The sequence below is a fragment of the Calliopsis andreniformis genome, chromosome 5 (assembly GCF_051401765.1).
Source record: "Calliopsis andreniformis isolate RMS-2024a chromosome 5, iyCalAndr_principal, whole genome shotgun sequence".
In the NCBI taxonomy this organism is placed as follows: domain Eukaryota; kingdom Metazoa; phylum Arthropoda; class Insecta; order Hymenoptera; family Andrenidae; genus Calliopsis; species Calliopsis andreniformis.
The window spans coordinates 5674449-5695458 of NC_135066.1; the positions used below are offsets into that span (position 1 = coordinate 5674449).

Genomic DNA, 21010 nt, shown 5'->3' on the forward strand with positions numbered 1-21010 from the left:
TATGCTCGTTTCACTGAGTGTTTCAAGATACACTCAACGAGGTAAATAAAGTGCGCAATTGAAGGTCTGATTTACGAGTAACTGAAGCAATCTGTGACATCAGAGCATTATCGATTGAAGTTACAATTTCTTAGTTGTAACAAGCGTGCTTTAAAGAGCACGAGAATACAATTACGATACATAGTTTTATAAGAGCGACGCAGGTGACATTGAAATCTCTTCGAGTCTTACAGACTTGGTTCCATTTTACAAGAAACACTCTTGCTCATACTTAGCCCAACTATACACAGTCCAATATAATCAAAAACCAAGGTTCTCTGGCTTTTTTCTTTCTCGATCAATATCTCAAAAATTCCATACAAGTGCCCCACTAATTCTTCCTCGCGATAAACCACATTTCCTCTCACGTGTTACGTCGCTCCCCGAAACGTTCGGCGAAGAAGCGAGAAACCATGACACCTCGTCGATACCTCGAGCGCACTTTGTTCGTTCCTTTTTTTAGGTGGCCATAAATCCTGGTAAACGATCGTAAAAGCGTCTTCTTCGACGTCGTGGAACAAGATCCTCGCGTACGGCCGATCTGGCGTCGATCGTTTCAACGAGTCGCTCCATCGTCGCGTAAACGTTTCTTGGAGATGGTGTGCTCTTCGTGGCAGCTCGGTCGGATTTTCGCGGCGTCAAGGATCGGCCGAGGGGAATGCTTGCACCTAGGCGAGGTGTCGGAGGGGGATGACGAAGAATTGTAGCAGCACTTTGCGCTGTTTTTATTTCTGGGTCGAACGTATTTCATCGTCGACAAACGTTTCATCCTTTTTCCGCGTCGTTTATCTCCTCTCCTTGTCGCTCCGCTGCCTGCCTCCCAATTCGAGGGGGATGAGCTCGTGTCGCGTCTCTCCGTCTCTGAACTGAATTTAGAACGATAAACTAAGCTCGTTTATCAGCGTTCCTCTCTCTCAGTGCCGAATCGCGAGCTAAACCGCGATCCCCTTATCCGTGGCTACGACAGACGAAGGGATCGCGCTGAAATGACCCCTCGTCGCTTATCGTCGCGCTGGTCGCGTTCAAATTCTGATTGTTAATTGAAATTGCTTCGCTGATTGATGACCATGGTGCAGTCTATTTGCGCGCGGAAGAATGAATTTATTATTGGACTCCGATTGGGGCTTTACCTTGTACAGTCCAACGATACGCTGGTGGATTCGTTGGCGAAGGACGCTGGGGGATGATACATTCGACACGTACCGCATAAAAGTCTGCGTATAATCTGGAAAATAGGCAAGGACCGCTCGAATATGCTTTCCGTCTGTCGAAGAGGGGTTTAACGGCGTTTGAAATGGTGGGTGTTGAAGCTGGGGTAACAAACAATGCAAGAGAGGGCTATCGTGTTTTTTAAGCGAGAAATAGGTGAAGTAGAGTGCTGGTTTGTTTGAAGTAAGGTAAACGCCCTCGTTCGCGATCTTCTCGCGTTTTATCGACCTATTGTTTTCAATCTTTGGTTGAAAATAGGGAGAGAAATGATTTACATTGTTGCACTTAAAAGAAAGTTTATCGAACTGTATTATGACTTGGTAAGATGAACAAAATTTTCCTTTGTACAAAATGGTCTGTTTTGTTGTAATGATGCTAAGTGGCGACTGATGTATTTGTTGTAAGATGTGAGAAAGTGACAAGTTTATAACGAGTATAACTGTATATATTCTTTTTATTAGATACTCCTAGGCCCCCTATGAATAGGTCGATAAAATGTATGTCCTGAAACTGCCCACGATTGACAGAATATTTATACAAATTGTTTTCAATAATCCTCCCTTCGTATCTGTAGATGTTAATTAGAAAATTACTGGAGGATTATTTCCCTCACATAAACAAACTGCACCAGCTAATTTAGAACCCACCGAAGAGTAGCTTTTCAGGCTTTTGACAAAAGTTCTAGATGCGCATAAATTACCGTAAAACCATCCATATCTGCATCGTACCTTCGTAATTAAAAAGGCTAAGAAGACTTGTATAATCACCAGCGTGCTCGTCATAACGTATGCCACGATTACGATCCTAAGTAGAACTGGACTGACGACTTCAGCACAGCCGTTCTTGTTAATAGTCTTAATATCACCAGCGAGAATCTCCGTGTGCTCGCACGGTGCCATTGCTCTTAAATTGCAACAGCTGAAGGGAACTGCTCGGTCCCTGTACTTCTCATCTGAGATTTGATTTTGAATCGCCATGTCCTCCCGTGGGGCATAGTCCACTCCCTAACGAAGGACCAGGCTATTTGTGACGCGATCTAATTAACACTAGAACTACCAGGCCAATGTATGTCTGTTTTTATAAAAATTCCCAAATTGCAGTCTTCTAGAGGAGTTCGTAAATCATGCAAATAATATTCATTTACACACTCTTTTACTTTTATCTAATATTAGTGACGAATAACTAGAACATTTTCAAAGAATAAAATGTACATAAAAAGTAAGCATACGTATGATTATGACTCATCTGGTAGTCCTAGTGTTAACGCGAACATTTCGTCGCTCACACCACTTTTATACCGTGTCGGCGAGTTACCCTTCTTGAATCGTGGATTCACCTGCCAGTCGAAGAGGAACCAGTCTGCGTAGGAGGAATGGCCGCAGCATTGAAAGATGAACTGTATCTCGTCGATCGCGTACTTGTATGACGATGCACTCACGTATAGGTGCATCGACGTGTTGAAGATGTCGATCAGCGTCTCTTGACGGACACTTATGTGGTACCCTATCGAGGCTATCGTAGCGGCGTTCATGATCGCGCATATCGCTATCACTATCAGCAAACAGCGCAGGGCTCGTTTCGTCTCTGCGCAGCAACGTGGCACCTTTCGTCTGAAAATGGGGGAAATAATGCTTGTACATAATAAAGGGAGAGCAATAGATGGTGGTATTAGATTGAAGTATTCTTTTTTCACTTTTTAGGTCTTTCTAATAGATCGTAATTTTTTATTTGCAACACTGTTAGATAGACCACGTAATTACACTCAGAGTTATGTAAACACAGACAACACAACACTGTAGAGTTAAGAGGATCGAGATACTAGAATTACAGATATGTTAGGTAATCCAATTAGTACAAATTTGAAATATCGATTGGCTACTTACGCGCGTATACTACGGACAGTTATCAGAGCAGTCGGCAGACCCAGGCTGACGTTAATCAGAGTGAAGACGACAGGTCGTAGGCCGCCCGCGAATCGAATGATCTGCCACTCGGCGAATATCTCCAGGATCAGCATGAAGAAGCGTTTCGCCTCGAATATGGCTAAGGTAACCGCGACACCGTAACCGAATCTCACTTCCCATCCACAATTACAGGGGAACCTTGCATTTCTTTTGAATACCACGTTGCTCCTTCGGCTGCTCTCGTTGCTCGACATTCAACGATATTTCCCACCTTCTGTAATTGACTGCTATGCTCTCTGTTCACCGCTTCCTTGTTTTACCTGAAAATGTCTTCTGAGCAGTTTTAATTTAATTCTCTAAATTTCAGTTTTAGATACGTTTGTTTTTTCTTATTATAAATTATATCACTATGTTCCCTCGTTATGAATAAGTACACTGGATAATAAAAAATTAAAGTGTGTAAAAAAATAGAGGAAAGGTACAAAAAGGTATAAAATGAAATAAAAATATACAGACTATCAAAGGGACCAGAAATGAATCTGTACCTAATTTCTATTATTTCCCTAATATTTGTAAAAGTTTCACTCTGCATAAACATCCGCTGTCGAGCACAAAGTCCCGGAAAGCCTGTCACTCAGAATCAACAAAGAATCCTACAAGCCAGGTACCAAGCGCTCTGTGACACGGTTTATTTTATAATTTGCCAAATGACAAAGCCCCGTCGGAAACACGTGACAGTTCATGCACGTTCGTTAGGACTAACGTCCACCGGAAGTCAGTGTCGAAGAAAAACATGTTTTCCTGGGGTCGAGGCGCAATTAGTTGATTCGTGACCGTAATTGAAGTCATTTTCTGCGCGCAACTTCGCAGACAGTTGGCTTGCAGAAGGTTCAGTCGATGGGACATGTTCGAGCGCTGATTGCGTCGCGAGAGCGACGTTTGCGCTCGCAAAGCACATCTGTTGCATCGTGGCTATGTTTATCGCTACGTGACAGTGTCTGATGTAAAATGAATCCAAGGTTAATTGACTCTGCGTACGCAAAGTTCCTCCCCGCGATTGTTTAAACGATTCGAGATACGCTGACCTAAGATTTGATTACAAGCGTTCCTTTAATTAGTCGCGTTTGTCTTGCAAATTTGCCCTGGATTAGTGTAAATGTCCTGGCGAAATTCCGTCAAGGATGCCGCTTGGAAAGAGTCCAAGGACTGGTTTACAATCTTTAGCAAAACGTATCGTTGGTATCGCGCTGAAAGGACACTCACCAGACGCCATATTGTGAGATAAGGCAGCCTCTTCGAGAATTCACGAAATGCTGGAATCGACGATATTTTTTCAAGGATTTCCTTGAAAACTGACGAAAATGTTGATATCGATGGGTCATTGTCTTCGTTTTGAAGCTAATTTCACTTCCGATCGAACTCGAGTATTGTCGATCGAGATGTAAAACTGATATGAATTGATATTCATTACCTTGAGCGTAGGAGTATAGTAATTAATAATTTTAAAAAGTTATAAACATTCTGATGAATCACTGCGCGTGTATTTACACCAGTTAATTCGTACAAAATTAACACTTTATAAATAAATTAATGATATTTCGACACGTATCGCCACAGGTACATACTAATGAACTTAAGCACTTATCATTCATCCTTACTTTCTAGATTGAGCTCCGTCATTCATAATCTAAAATCTGTCGAACTGTGCTTAATGAGACACAGTGAATCAGTATTTCACACCCTGTGTTGTCACAACCACTTTGCGTGCAATTGTGTACGGTTTCAATAAAAGGAACGCCACGGTAGTGTTCTAATGACATAATGAGGCTCGTGTTCAGAGAACACGATATTTGTATATTTTCACGTGAGAATTCTTGACGCCGTAAGTCCAGTATGCCAAGAATGGCAAATTTTCCGTCAGATAAATAGCCAGTCGCATGATAGCGTTCAAGAACAACCTGAAGAATGAGGACCACCAATACGTGGATGACAGCAAGTACTGATGGACGAATATTTGAAAGTTCAATATACATGTGCTGTACCACGACAATGTTGACGTATCTGAAAATATTATTTTATTTTAATTTTGTGTTGGTTCAGACCTGTGCACTTATGCTGTAAAATTACCTATTTTGAGTGGGTGGTTATTGTTCGCGGCAGACACAGAGGCCAACGTATAAGTGAACGTAACAAAGGCTTTGTGTTCTAAGAAGGGATTCACTGGCCAAAGTGATTCCAACAAAATACGACTCATTTCTTCGAAATCTTCGTTACTCTTAGCGAGTGATGGGAGAAACATCTCGTCCAGAAGTCGTCTGCAAAGAGCTCGGGTCTCCTCGACACTTCCTGTGCAGATGTTATACCTAAACAGAACAGAGTGAATCACTAAACTTCTTTGGAGTAATATCCCACGCAGACTGCTAGGTTGGTCGGATAATATTGCTAAATTCTTTCTACTGAAAACTACTAATTGAAAAATGCACGAAGAAGTAAAGTAGTGATAATGATAAAACATGATCTTCGTCCAAAAGAATTAGACAAAATGTTCTAACCAGCCTAACACGTCTAGATTTCAGTCTTAGATCCACTAAAGACAATCTTTCAGTTTCGATTTGATTAACTCACTAATATTAAAGAACCGCGGCTAAAACTGAACGTTCTAAAAACTCTGGTGTAATGAACTGTCTCTGATACGTGCAAATTCCCGGAGGAAGTCTAAAATTGACTTTGTGGAGCACGAACTTCTCTTCCATTCCCAGCATGCTGCCAACAACATGCCAGAAGTGAATCAGCCCCTCGAGTTCCTCGTAAGTGGTATTCACCCCGAGATAGTCGCCGCTCAGAAGGGTGAATCCCATGAATCCGAACTGAGTCAACGCCATATCCAGTTGCGAGACTCTGTGAAGACCAGCCTGCGATGTTCTGAGAAAGGCCACGCAGTGTTTTTTCCGCACGATCTTCAGAGACTCGAGGAACCTGCAATCACCAATCATCCTTCTTGTTATGAGTGAATACAAGGCTGTCGATCGATTTTATTCCGTGACGCGACGGAATTCTTTCGTCATAAACGAGTTGATGAATTTGCTTTCTCTCATCTTCTTCATGGTACCTTACTCCCTGGAACTTTTTTATTGTTATGCAGAATGAACGTTGCATTTTTTTTCGAGAAACGTTTTGAGGTTTAAATGATGCGATGAAGTCATGGTGATCCAATATAGGTATTATTAGAATTATTTTTGTGACTGGGAAATGAGTCAACTAGTAGTAAAATAGTAGAGTGAAAAAATGTAAAAATAATAACAGCTTAGACAAGTGTTTCTTTCTTTTTTTTTAAAGAAGGCAGAGATTTCTCTGTCAAGAGCAAAATGACACAAATACTTTTCTTTAATTGGTGAGTCATTTTTTTAACAAGATCGCTTTGATTCTAGTACACTACTTTTAGTGTAATATTGGTACCATGTACCATACCAGTCGAGGATTAAATTTCCCCATGAAACAAGCACACCAATCGTGCCTGACGATTCCTCGAATGCCAATGAACGACTCGTCCCCATCAATGCTTCTGAACTGTGTATTTTTGTCACGCAGAACATTTCGATGGCATTCCGTGGAAAATCTAAATTCACTTTCAATGCATTCTTAGTATCCTTCGCGATCATCCTCCAAGTATAACGTGGACATAGCGTAAAGAGGTGATTGATTCGATCTTAAGATCACTATTAATAACCTAGCGTAACTAAAATAGGCATCTATTTAAAGGGCAGCGTTATTCCTGACGTATATCATGTTTCAAGTTAAATACGGTATACACGGGGAACATTTGCTATTTCTGTTTTCAGAGCAAACAGTGTTTTATTGATCATAGCTGATGAATCACTGTATTGATATATCTGGCCACTATATTTGTAGAAAATGCGAGGATTCATAAATGAAAATGATGAAAATCGATTGTTAATTTTAGTGTGTTATACCTTTTCGTAACTGAACTTAGCTGCGTTTCCTGCGACCCTCTCTTGCGAAGAAAAGAGATATTGTGATTAGCGAAACGAAGATAATGAATTCCATGGTTATTTCATTCACTTACTCTTTCTCTATACCAGGTTTCCTCTCGTACCAAACCCAGGTGTGGAGAATCGTCGAAGCGTATCTGCGAAACGCAGCACACGTTGTGCCACTTTGTCCAGTGAACTTCAGAACATCTTTAATCGGCGGTATCGACAATAATGACAACAATCCGCAGAGTTTGGCGACCATCATGGAGAAAGCGTTATTATAAAACAGCCGCTGACCGAGAAGAAACTTTTTCTCGTCGAAGAAAGTCGGTAGTTCTGGTTGCAACCACTTGAAGTCCATAAAGGCGTTCGCTCCTTCTTTCAGGATCGTCTGAAGCCTGGCTTCTACAATATCTGCAAGAAGGAATGTATGTGTCAGTAAAGTGTTATGCAAGCAGTGGTCATCATTTACGATTTTCGTTGGCAACACTTTGGATTGTTAAGTCTTGTCTCGTTGTCATTTTTGATGGCCTGAATCGTGGAATGTTTTACAGACAGTGGATGTGTAGGATTCAGAATCTTAGGAATTTAGAAGAATTTGGAGGGATTTAGAAGACTTAGAAGTTTTGAGAAATTCCTACAGAAGGTACTCTAAGAAGTTTCTTAAATGTCTGAAGATTCTGCAGTTCGCCCCAGAAGCTCTAAAACTTCCAAAGTTGTCTGAGATTTCAGAGACTTTGGAAATTTTGGGGCTTCCATTAATGGAAGTCAATCTTCACGATTTCTAAAATATCAACTAGTCCTGGAATTCCTGGAGGTCATGGAATTCATGGAATCTCTAAAATATCTAAATAGAATCTCCCATACCGTTGGAGCCTCTTAATTCCTCAGATCCCTGTGATCTCTAAAATCCTGTCCTCTCTGAAATTATGAAAATCCTCTGTCATTCTTACGTTTATTAGGTTTCCCTAGGTTCCAAGAATATTCACACTGATTTCTTAACAGTTCCTACAAATTCCTAACTATTTTAAACCCACTGATATCCTTGAAGTATTTATGGCAATTTATACTCGATAAAAATATTACGTCTTGCCATGTTGCGGAATACTAACATCAGTGTCTCCGTTTCGTATATCACTAGGCTATCATTCATAAATTATACTGTCGTGTCTGCTGCCCCATGGAAGTGGCTACAGTCCACCAAAATTTGTAAAGCAAGTTCGCACACGTTGCACGTACGACGTGTGGGTGATCTTACGCTTTGATACGACGAATTTCATTTGGTATTCAGAGTCATTGAAAGTGGATACATCTGTGCAACAAACGCGACGAGAATAAGAAGATCGGTATATGCCCATAATCAAACATGATCGGACACGATGCAACAGCTTGTAGTAAAGGACTACCGGCTGAGAAAAAAACAGATTGAACACAGATTTCACGCCTTCTTTGTTCCCTATGTAACTATTAAAAGAAATTACGAAGTAACAGAGGAATCGCCGTTCTTAAATTGTACTAAGGCTACTTTTATGTTAATTAACATTCACACGTGTATCAATATCCTTGCGTTCCAGTATGGAAGTGTGTCTATAGCTGTAAGGCAAAATGATATATGTGACATTATCAGAAAATTGAATTTATGACTTAATTGAAGGCTATAAGAATTTTTTCTTTAAAGAACGAGATTACAATTAGATGCAGGTTCATAGTAGGGAATTAAGATTCAAGACATTGAATTTCAATATCTCACTGATCATTTTTGTATACGAAGCTGTGCCCAAAAAAATATTTAGTACCATTTGCTTTCGTCGTGCGTCTAGTAGAAAGTTAGATCATCAAGATTATGTCATCTATATCTTGCGTAAAAATTGAACTTGCTTTCACCTACGTTTGAGTCCCATCGTGGATTCTTTTTTTTACTGAATATAAAAATCGCTTGAGAGCGGTAATGCATAAAGACCGACAGCGGAACGGTTCACTGATTTTTTTCAAAGCTGCATGCACGTTGCATTAGTGGCTAGAACAGCAAGGAAAGTAAGTCGGGGCCGCCCGCTTCTATTCGCACTTTCAATAAGTGCTGCACGTTTAGAACCTATGTGCAACTCTCGGTTGAGAAACACGAAACGAGATGTTAAATGACGTTGGATAATAATTGGTAACTCGTGCCAAGCGTACAAGCGATCGAATCGATCCTGAAGCTAATTGCATCAGTGAAAAAATAAAGTTCATATTTTTATTTAGTATCTACTACCAATTATTAAGATTTTGACTGCTATAGAATTATGTCTAATGAATTGTCATTAGATTACGTCGAGATACACTGTCCAAAATAATTAGTGTCAGATTTAGCAGCGACTGAGAAGAGTGACCTAAATCTTGCAAAGTAAAGGTACTTAAATTAATTGATATTTAAATTAATTGATGCTGTATGGGAATAGTTTCTTTCTGTAATTGATTATCTACTTTTTGCTGAAATTATAGCTAGTGATACTGAAACTCTTCGAAAACCTTGCATTTTACTAGCATTTTATTTAGTATCCTTGGAAGAGGTACTGAAGCTTGACGTACTTCTCGTTCTTGCGTTTCCTTCTCTGCAGATTTAACAGAACGAAAAAGAAATCGACTTGAGCGGATGTTTGACACAAAAACGATAGAAGAGTAAGTAGGAGATCTCATTCGAGGTAAAAGCGAATATCCGGGTTCGCTGTATCTTCACTCATTATTCTACAAAATAGCATCCACCGAGGACAATACTTACAATTCTACGTAAATTTTAACCAGGAAGTCATTGTAGTATGCATCAAATAAATTTTGTTCATGAGACTATTGTATAGCTATATTTCGAAAAAAATATTTAATTCAACGAAATACTATTAATTTTTATTTTTCGAGTAACATGTAACATCAATTTAGAATAAATATAATATTTTTGAAGAATAAACCATGCCATTATTTTACACGTTTTAATAACAGGTACCAGCCGTTAAAAAATATAAAATGCTACCCTGAAATTTGATTTCAACCACAAGGAATTAAAATAGCCAAGATTACAATTTAACAATCGCTTTTACGATTTTCGCGCGCGAAATAGCTACGCGAAACTGGGTGGAATCGAGGAAAAACCATAACCGGGCCACTGAACTTAAGAAACACTGACCTGGTAAATCCTTCTCTTCCTCACAATCCTTCAAGCAGTCCATCTTCTTCATCTTGAGATACTAAGTTTAACGATAGATCCCTTACACACTGTGCACTGCTAGCGCTACTGCAATTGTTGCCACTGTGCAAATAATATCGTCAACAAGATTATCGACCCCACTGGATATTAATGCAAGCAGAATACTTCGAAAAAATGATATTATCGCTATCGGAGTGGAATTTGCTGTAAATAAATGAAGGAGTGTAATGTAACGTGCACGTTGTCTTCGGCTGTACTAGCTGCGCGTAGTATAGAGGAACGGAACAGGTCTGCAACGCTCATCTTTGGAGAAAGGTAAGTCTCTCCTACCTTTCCCTCGCTCCTTCCTCCTCCTGTATAACGTTGTTACACTTAATGTACGATTTACAACCTTGCCATAGAAACACCTACTGGATCTCGGCGTTCAAGTCCTCATTAGATCATGCAACTCCTTTTAACTGACCTGGCACGGTGCAATGACTCTGTAAAGGATGTTGCATCAGATTTTCCGTGCCACTTTCATGAAAAATAGGACTGGGAAGTAAAAAAGCTGAATATTTGCATAGAAATATAGAAAAAATGCAGCTTCGAAGATCGTGGTCACATTTTCTTTAAAAAGAATTTCTTGCACACCTTGCATTTGATTTTTGTGCCATTTTAGAGCATTTATATCTGCGCTATTGGTAAAGAATATCCTTTTTCAGGATTAAATACTTAAAATTTCTTAATTTTTATATAATATCGATGAAGGCCGAATCTAATATCATACTTGATTGACAGATTAATGGCGAGTTTTGTAATACACCGTGAAGTGGCATTTAGAGTGTACATTATGCAATCGTTAATTAAAAAATCGTTAAAAGAGGTTAAACGCAGCATAAATACTTCATACACACCTGTGTAGACAGGTATTAACAACTATAAATTTTTGGCGATTAGAGTTTTTGAACAAGTTCCTAGTTCCCAGAATTAAAATTTTTATAGTATATTCATTTTCTCAGCCTCTAGTTTAAATCGTCATTAAGTCCTGAATTGTCTAATAACACTAATGATAGTTTCTAATGACACTAACTCAATAATATCATTACTACAAGCAGTTAATTTATTTATGTCTGTATAAATAGAGTTGGAAAGCTCTGTTTAGTGTCGTATCGCTAAAGATTTCCCATAAACATTTCAATTACCACTAAAGTGCAAAACGTCCACCGATTTGTTAGCAGAACCGACTGTCAAACGGAAAGTGGCATTCGTTGTAACGAAAGCGAAAGTTTTTCGCTTGTGTTCTTGCTCTATTGTCGTCTGTATACCAAACTCATCGTTATGGCACACTAGTGAAAGTAACTACTGTTTTCGACATCGTTTGATCGTGTTGTCTTGCTGTACACGTGCTTTTGCCCGAATCGGGAAAAAATGCAATGCATCTTTTGTTACGTTACACGTAGTTACACAACAGTTTCTAGTGTCGCCGATACGCGAATTCGGTGTGAAACAATCGTGAGTATTGTTAATATAAAAAGTGAATCTGCGATAATAGTATGGGATTAGTAATGGTATACTAACGCATTGCGACCAGATTTCTTGTTGCACGTAGCTGACTCAACGTTTCAGAGTTTTTTTCAGGTATAATTTATGGAATTGACAGTGCTAAGTGTCAATTAGCTGTTTGTAAATGTAGGTGGAGGAATGAAAGACGACATGTCATAGATCTTGAGCGTGAGATAATGCAATGTCGAGGAAACTTGAAGTAGGTTGCACTTACAACAGCTGTGTCTTTACAGCATGATAGACGATCGCCTCTTATGTATTCTATGAAAAAAAATGAAAGCAAGTTGGATGCAGAATGTATTCTACAGATCATCTACAATTCAATTAATCGGTGGAATAATTATTATTTAATATATTACGATAAGGTTGTAAGGAAGTGAAGAACATCGAGCGAGCTTTGGAAAAACCATGTATTATAGAATAATAATAGATTACATTGTTCGTGGTAATAATATAATAAACCAGAATATACCTGACGATAATAATAATAAGAATCTAAAATAACACGAATACTGAATACATATTATTAACAATAATGAGAGGAGGGACTTTGGGGGATTTGTGTTGGCAAAAAGGAAGGGGCCAAGCCGCTCAGAACTGCGCTTCAAATAAAGCCAAAAAGAAAAGAGTGAGACAGAGAAAAGGGGAGAGATGAGGATAGTGATTTGATAAAATCAATGATCTCTGGATCGCTAACGTAACATCTTCGACGTGTATAATCGCAAGTTGAGCATTTAAAAAAGAATTGACTAAATAGCCCGATGCAAAAGATTTCAGGCACCTACAGATTCACTTCTTCTCGAAATATACACGCATGCTTCTACTGTACGCAAAAAATATCCTCTTTCGAATCAATGAAATAAGAAAGAAAAGGAGGGGAAAAAATGAGAAAAAAAAAACAAAAAATACGATAAGAAATGACGGTTGGTTGCGATTTTAAGACTTACTGCTAAAGTAATATTGGTAAATTGCCGGCGAGCAATTTACGGATCGTTTAAAAAAAGCAACGCGTTCAAAGCGCTGATTTCATATAAAATGTAATATCTTTCCTTTTCTTTATTTTTTGAAAAATAATAAAATAGAGAATTTTCTCACGTTCTCTCCGATTATCAAGCTTGAAATTCGTAATGCTAATTTTTTACTCGCTATACTATTTAAAAAGAAAAAAGAAAAAGAAAACAAAAAACAAGGGGGAAAGTCTATATGTGTATACATATACGTATAATAGGGAAACGCGGGAACGTTTCATTGTCAACACTATTTGTCAGCGTGCGATAACTTCTTTTTACAAGATAAATCATCGTGTCTTTCCTTTCCTTTTCTACACAAGCTGAAGAGCGAAGGAACAAGAGAAAACAAACAGAAAAAAGATCGAGTAAATTTTCCTTTCTTTCCACCCGAGAGCCAGCTCGTTTTGGGAATCCCTAAATTTCCAGACATCTGGAAGAAAAATGATCGATCGCACCCCTGGTCTTGCGGATTGGTCCTTTCCCACCGGCGCCACGTATAATAACTAATTATTCACGAGCTGAGATCTTAGTCTTACTAAACGAAAGCACCTCGAATATGCTAAATAAAGGAGAAAGAAAAAGGAGGAGAAAAAAATGCGAGTAGCGTCTAAAAATTAAAAAAAAAAAAAAATTGGGGGAACGACTCAGAAACAGGGGAGGGTCGGGGCTGGGTGAGGGGTCGGTTGAAATTGAGATTAATTGGCTCAGTTACATGGGACAGATCACGCTGACATTTGCAATTGTTCGCTTCCTTTTTTTTTTAAACGTTTTTGATTACTGTAAACGATTCATGGGGTGATATATTGATGTTTTAAAATATCAAAGCATGCAATTCGCGTCGCAAAAACGCACAGCACGACACTGGTCTAATAACGCTGAATAAATTGATAGGACGATGTCGTTTCGCGGGTGGCAGCGATGCTTCTTATTTGTTTAGAATTGCAAAACGACACGTCGAATTTGTTACAGAGGCCCCGCGGTATAATTCGATATAACTAATGCACCGAAGTGACTCGAGTAATATTGTAAACGAAGCCATGATTTAATTGACCATTCGAGCTCTATTAGTACTCTAGACCAATAACGAAAATCAACTGTTTTCTATTTTTTCCTGTCTTCGTTTCCTGTTCGTAAACCATCAAAAGCCTCTTAGACAAGCTGAAACAACACGCACGATTTCAACGAGAAAAAGTTGGCCAATCAATTAACTGTTTTTGTACAACGTTCCTGCAGATATTACTTATTATATAATCCGTGAAGATTTGGCAGCCCTGTGTTCGCAGCTAACAGACTATGGCATATATTAGAACGCAGTGACAGAATCAACGAGTGTACCGAGTGGGCAGACGTTCATCCATTGTTCTCGTTAGTCTTAAACCGCGTACTTGAGCTCCTCTTCTACGCGTGAGATCTTACTCGAGATATGAAAAATAAAGGAAGCGTAAAAGTCCTCGTAAGGAAGTACTGGCGCGTAGACGAGGAACTAAATACGATTCTTAAAAGCTACGCTGAACCTGTAGTCATAGAGGAAAGAAAAGTATAAAGAGACATTTACAATATTTTCTGAGGAAAATCTGTGCAAGATCAACGTGTCAGTGTGTTGACAATTTCAGCCTTGTTACAATAAATAAAAACAAGGCGACTGCGTGAGAAGGCTGTCAGATCAAGTTGGCAGGACTGATAGAATCAGTACGATTATTGGTAGAATTGATCTTGCACAAAATATCCTCCAGAAAGAAAAAAAAAATAGGTCAAAACGAGGAAATGCTTCTTCTATATCTTTCTTTCCTCTAAGTCTGTAGTACATTCTATGATCCACGATATACCGAACGTGTATCGTTACGTGCCACCCGGTATATAATCCTAAAGGTAATTCCTCTCTAATCGCTTTGTAGGAAGGTAAGTATGCGATGACCAACCGTTGCTCCATCATGAAACTGTCTTCACAGGCTATCCTACGGGAACGACTCCATATTTTGCGTTAATTTACGTACATAACTAATTAGTTTTCCTTTTGTCAGCAACGGTAGATTCGAAACTATACCATTCCAGACGTGCGTCTAGTCAAATCCAAAAGCGAGAGTCGCAATTTGCTTTCATACAGTTGGTATATGAACGTTGATAGAGTTCTAGGTTCTCGCTTGAACAATGTATCACTATTTCATAGGCAATATCAGTTTCTTTTTCACTCGAAGATCATTGACACAGATTTACTGGAAGCAAGATTGACGGACCTCCGCGAGTAAATTGTGTGATATTTTCTCTGGTCGCATGAGCTCGTAATTGCGCGCACTGAACACTTCCTGACTTGCTCAATGGTCGTTAATTACACTGATAAGTCCGGCTGAGCTAACTTCTATTAAGGTCTCCGATTTTATATTACTTATCCGTGAACACCGAGAAAAAATAGATACCATTATTTCCTATTAGCGTTCAAATTATTGGGCTTGGTATTCGAGTAACCCTTACGATCCGTCTTGTGAAAATTATGCGAAGGAAGACGAATGGATTCGTCGAAAAATAAACTGCAATCAGCAAAAGCGCGTCTTGATATTTTGGTATGATTGTTCTCAGGTGTATTGTGTAGTTTCGAGTCCCCCTCTTAGTGTCTGCTTCATTCTGACTTCCTTTATTGATTAATGTTCTATCTATTTACATTGGATTCATTGCTCCATAGCTGTGAGCTGGAAGTTTCTACCAGCTGCGAGCTAGTCTATCACGAGAGAACGGGACTAACTTCTGTCGCCTCTTTGCAGTCTTGAATAGATATCTGAGCTAGCTCATTCACTACCTCTTCCTGAGTAGTTGACTCCGTCTTCTTCAATATCGTATATCCCTGCTGCGTTTCTTCATTCTCGCCGTTCGCTTTATTCTTTTGTCCATTTGTTTTTCGTTTACCTGATGTTTCCTCACCAGACATACCCGGATGAATCTTGAAAACACTTTTGATAATACTGACTGTCGTCTGAGAACGTTTCGGGCTATCGTTCTTTTGATCGGATACAAATCTAATACGAATCGTTCTGTTGTTCTCCGTACTTTCTTTGTGCTTGTTTCCTTTCATAACAATAGCCTTCGACTTCGGGTATTTTTGTTCAGATGAGTTCTGACCGTTCGGAATATCCGTGTTTTTCAACTCCTGCGGCTTTTCCTCCGAAGGGGTCACGTTTTCAACGGAATTCTGTGGATCTCGTCCGGTCGTTGTCGATGCAGAATCTAGAGTATGAGTATCATTTAATTTTCTAGATGATTCATGCATATCGCCGTCAGAGTCGTTTTTCTTAACTTCCTCATCCAAGTCCGTCACTTGTAGATTCTTCGTTTCCTCAACGGAAGATTTCTCAACAGCTATTTTACTATTATCTGTAAGTAAATGGTTATTCGTCTCTTGCCGATCGTTCAACGGCAATTCTCTTTGCAAGACTTTGACAGGACTCTTCGGTTTTGTGCCATTGTCGGAAGCGTCTTTATTCTGACAGTTTGTACAAGAAGACTGTTTGGAATGAGTAGGCGAGTTCACTTGTCTTTTACTTGCATTGTTCTTCTGTGCAACACCCATGTGTGGTCTACCTAATCTGAGAACGTTTATTAACGAAGTAGTTTGCAAGTTATAAGGTGTCGTCGGTTCATAATGAGGGACCGGTTGCACGTGACTTATATGTATCGGTTGTTGTTGCGGCTGCATTCTGCGCATATCAACATGCATTGTATTATCCATTCGTGGCTGATAAGTTATAAACGGTTGAAAAGGTGCTGTTAAATTCACGTTTGTAGTTGCGCCGTAATTAAGATTCGTGCTAGGATGTACGTTCGAATTTACATATTGAGGTACCATTTGCTTAGGTAACTGTTGAAATTGATATTGTGGCGCTGGATATGCAGGGCAGTTTTGTTGAGGCATATTCTGTACTATATTGTCTCTACCACGTTCTCTGTAATTATAGCGATCTTGTGCGATTCGAGGAACGTTCCCATGATATTGTTGTGGCACCATTTGCCCAGATTGGTACATCTGGTCGTTTTGGGGAATCGCTGGATTCTGAGATTGATGACCGTAGCTGTCATAATGTGTACCTTCATTACTTATTGCCCTACCATATGCTACACTTGAATGATACTGTGGAGGTTGAGAAGTATAGTCTTGCTGATGATCTTGATACTGAGGATACTGGGGGACAGGTGGTTGTGCATCTATCCAAGTTTCCTGTTGCGGAGGAGGTTGCTCTAAATCTCTTCTAGCTTGTACTGCGTTCCAGACTTCTTTTAATTCACCAGTAATATCTCGATCTTTCAGTATTGTGTACTGTCGCATAAAAATCACTCCTGTATTCACTGTTTCTACAAAGTCTAATAAAAGTTCTATTAAACTGGAACGCTTCTGTGAAAAAACAAAATTATATAAGAAGGTAATCTACGAGAAAACTTGTAAATATTATAATTTTATGCTAGAAGTACCTTTGGATCCTGAGCATTTTTGCCATTGATTCTAAGAACTTCCGGATTAGCCATTACTGCAAATACAACAGCTTCTGTTTTTGTACGTGGTGGCCGTACCCTCATTCCTCCCCAAAGTGGTACTGGTTGAGATGGCTTTAGTGGCATGCCAATTTTCTCCCAAGATAAAACATTTACATAGCACGGAACTGCAGTACCCTAAAATATGAAAACATTTCGCTTTTAATATTTATAGCAAATGGAATCAAAATTTCAAAGAGTAACAACTAAGAGACTAATAAATTATTTACATGTTTCAGTAGTGAGAAGCATATAACTTTTTTATAAATACAAGACTTCTATATATGTTACGTATAATTTGTACAATAAGAATGTACCTGTATAAAGTCTTGTATACACATATGAGGCTGAGGAGGGTTTTTGAAGAGACGAGCGCCATTGCGCTTCATTCTCGTTGCGCCACCTTCTGTCATCTTGTAACTGAAAATAAATTTTAATTCAGCTTTTGCACCCTCTATTTGCAACACAACTTGAGGCTACATAACACACATACTTTTCATATACAACTTATACTTAGACCACTATGAAATTTGTACAAAAGTAACATTGAATATCAATGGTATTATATCACTACTGCCATTTAAAAATGATATAACTATTTACATTGACTTCGTCTTATCTTTATAAACAATACATCCTACCTTTAAAAAAACGTTGAGCAACGCGTACACAGGATTGATTAAAACGACCAACGAAATTATCGTTTACTGAATATCAGCAATTGTGTCGCGTAAGCATTACGATACGGTTGTAAATAGGAGCAGTAGAAGGGGCGGCTGAAAATTCTTAGCAACAAATGTGGCGGAGCAAATGCGTCAAATTGCATGCTGGCACGCTTTTAACGTACTGGTGCGTTTACGAGGTGAAAAACAGGGATAATCTTGAATCGAAACGCACTGTGCGTCGTTTTAGCGAGAACAGCTGAGTAGAGAAATAGAACAACTTTTACGATATCGCCGACGCATTAGAGCCATCTCGCAGCTCCACTATCGTAGATTGTCAATATAACCTCAAAAATTGTTCGAGTTCATACGCCAAATATAGTGGCAAATGTGAACGAAGGGATCGTTCATACGACGCAATACGTTACCCAGACGACATACAATCCTCTGTTACGTAAACTCACCCCGCGGTGTTGTTTCACGCGTAAAAACACTCAAACAAACAGAGACACGACACGATACATTATCGGGCAGCTTCGGTGGAAAAGATCCATCGCTCCTTTTGTTTATTATTTTTCCGGAGTCTGCGCGATTAAATTGACCACAGGCGCTACCCTGCCTTTCGTGTACAAATTGCTAACTAAAATATTTCAAGATGGCCGAAACCGGAAACGCGTCTCGTGCATTGGTGTGAAGTGGGTTGGAAATCCCTAGATTTCATTTTAAAAATATTCGAAGTTTTTTATTAATATAGAATATAATTTAAATATTTCAGTATTTTAATAGTTAACTCTGTATGACAGAATATATTACAAATTATTTTTCCATGAGAAAGTTGCAGCGTTAATTTTGCATTTATATTTGAGCTCTCTCCCGCCATTATCGCCACCATATTGTATGTTTGAATTGCGCGCGACATCATTCCGTTCGTGGATTCCTTGGAGATCAGACGTGCATACCTCTCGTTGTGTAAAACGTGTTTAATCCTGTTTCTGGCGATTCCCGATCATTTATAAAGGTACGTGGTCTCTATTTTATCATTCTGTAACACACTTAACAGAAAGTTTATCATAATTTCAATAGTATTAGTAATTAATAGTTGCTTGGAAAATTTGAACCCCTCATTCTTTAACTGTACAAGTATTCAGAACTTTTGTTGAATATAATTTTGTTTTCTAGCATATAAATTAATAGACATATGATTCGATATGCAGTAATGCACAAGCTAAGTTAATTTTTATATTCTAATTTTTGCAGTCGGTGTTGGCGATGACTTAATTTCCTTGCTTTGAGAATTTCTGGCGATCATTGCTGTTGCGCATAAGGGATGGCGCAGTCCTGCTTTGAGCGTCTCTTTCAATTCTTGAAGTTGCGCGCGCAGTCTACCTCGAATGAAATGACGCCGGACTGAAGAGCTCATCGCAAAAGTAAGTTTTATACTATTTTCTTTAGTATTATTGCGCAATTTGTTGGACTTTTGTCAATTTTAAAAATGTATAAGATATGTACGCGTCGTTATGCAGAAAAATGATAGCAGCATGTTTCAATATACTTTAAAATTGCATAAAAAATTGGGGCTTAGTTTTCAAACATTGCGAACGTGATATTGCGCATGCACAATTGACAACAGATGTCACTGCAACTAGCTTTGAATTTCTAGGTCGATAAGATAGTCACACTTTATCAATTACAAAAAATTCTTAAAATTAAGTTTCTAAAAATGAATAATAAAAATTCTTGCTGAAATTAGCCGTAAATTTTAAATCAGTCCAAGTTCCAAGTATTCGTGAAAATATTTAGTTTCAATTCCTACCACTAGTAGCGCTGCAATCTTATTTCTGACTCTATCGGTAACGTTGGCTGTGACAGAGAAATGGTTCAAGGAATCAATTCCTTCGTAAGGCAAATGATTTAATTCCATAGCAGGTGTATAATATATTTCGTCCGTAGTTGTTCCATGATTATAAATTGTCAATCCACGGTCTGATACATTCACTCCACAGTCTCTCACAACCGAAACAAAATTTCCACGAAAGCTTCATTCTCTAGTATCAAATAACACCACTAATTTCAGAATAATTGTCTTTATTATACAGTCGATGCTTCACTCTCATTTCTATCACAGCAAAAATCTATTTTCAATCATACAAGCAATTACCTGTCGTTCAATCATCATACTCTGTTCGAAGTTATTACCCCAATAACTACGAGAAAAGAGAAGGGCCTTTTATGCATTTTTCACTCTCTTTCGAATAACATTATCTCATCCAGCACAGAATCCCGCCAATGTGGTCGACCCGTCGCGTTTCATAATCGCAATTCACAAGTGTTCGCCTCCCCCTGCCATTACGTCGAATTAGTCCGAGCAATTAGCGAGACGACAATTAAGGTAGTCGTTTACGAATAAGTTATCGTTGGTTTATTCGCCTGGGACGATCATTCTTGAACGTTAGTGGCGCCACTTGCGCGTATTTCCATCCCCGTCGTAACGTGGCCTATCGGAAGAGTATCGATCGGGCCCAGCGTCGGGCCCACCGTATCATTATGACGCCTCGCAGGCAACTATCGATCCCGATCGATGATATTAATAGTCGCTAACTACAGTCTTCCACGCCGCTCGCGTTCTACAGCGTCTTCCACACTCGCTGCTAATTTTTTCTCTCTCTCGCTGGGCATCACGGGGCTTAGGGGAATCGTTGTTCGCGTTTCTCGCTGTTCGATAATCGTGCCATAAATAAATTTCGCCGTGGATGAGAGACGGAAGAGGAAGGGGAAGGGTGGAAAACTCAACGAGCTTCTGTAATAAATTACGAACCTCGTGGGACGCGAATGACTGGCAATTACAATACAAATGAACGAGACTTAAACTGGTTCTCGGTCGCGACACGCTTCTGGCGGTCGAGTAGATTCGTTGGGACTTACGAGCGGGGCATTTTGGGACTTAAGTGCTTGTAAT

General features: G+C 39.2%; 2 protein-coding genes across 3 annotated transcripts; both read right to left on the reverse strand.

Annotated features, from left to right (window-relative positions):
• Positions 1 to 4693: 4693 nt before the first annotated feature.
• LOC143179580 (uncharacterized) lies at positions 4694 to 7665 on the reverse strand. The gene is made up of 5 exons (XM_076378875.1): positions 7617 to 7665; positions 7237 to 7558; positions 5895 to 6128; positions 5280 to 5515; positions 4694 to 5213 (listed from the first exon to the last, which is right to left on the reverse strand). Exons 1-5 carry the CDS (start codon positions 7663 to 7665, stop codon positions 4987 to 4989), a joined length of 1068 nt encoding a protein of 355 aa, XP_076234990.1. The 3' UTR covers positions 4694 to 4986.
• Positions 7666 to 15588: 7923 nt separating this feature from the next.
• On the reverse strand, positions 15589 to 18579 carry LOC143179307 (uncharacterized). 2 transcript variants are annotated; one of them, XM_076378469.1, is made up of 4 exons: positions 18519 to 18579; positions 17710 to 17812; positions 17333 to 17530; positions 15589 to 17255 (listed from the first exon to the last, which is right to left on the reverse strand). In XM_076378469.1, exons 2-4 carry the CDS (start codon positions 17803 to 17805, stop codon positions 15594 to 15596), a joined length of 1956 nt encoding a protein of 651 aa, XP_076234584.1. In that variant the 5' UTR covers positions 17806 to 17812; positions 18519 to 18579; the 3' UTR covers positions 15589 to 15593. The 2 variants fall into 2 exon arrangements, with proteins under 2 accessions (XP_076234584.1, XP_076234583.1); XM_076378468.1 differs by lacking the exon at positions 18519 to 18579 and having other exon boundaries at positions 17710 to 17837.
• Positions 18580 to 21010: the final 2431 nt, after the last annotated feature.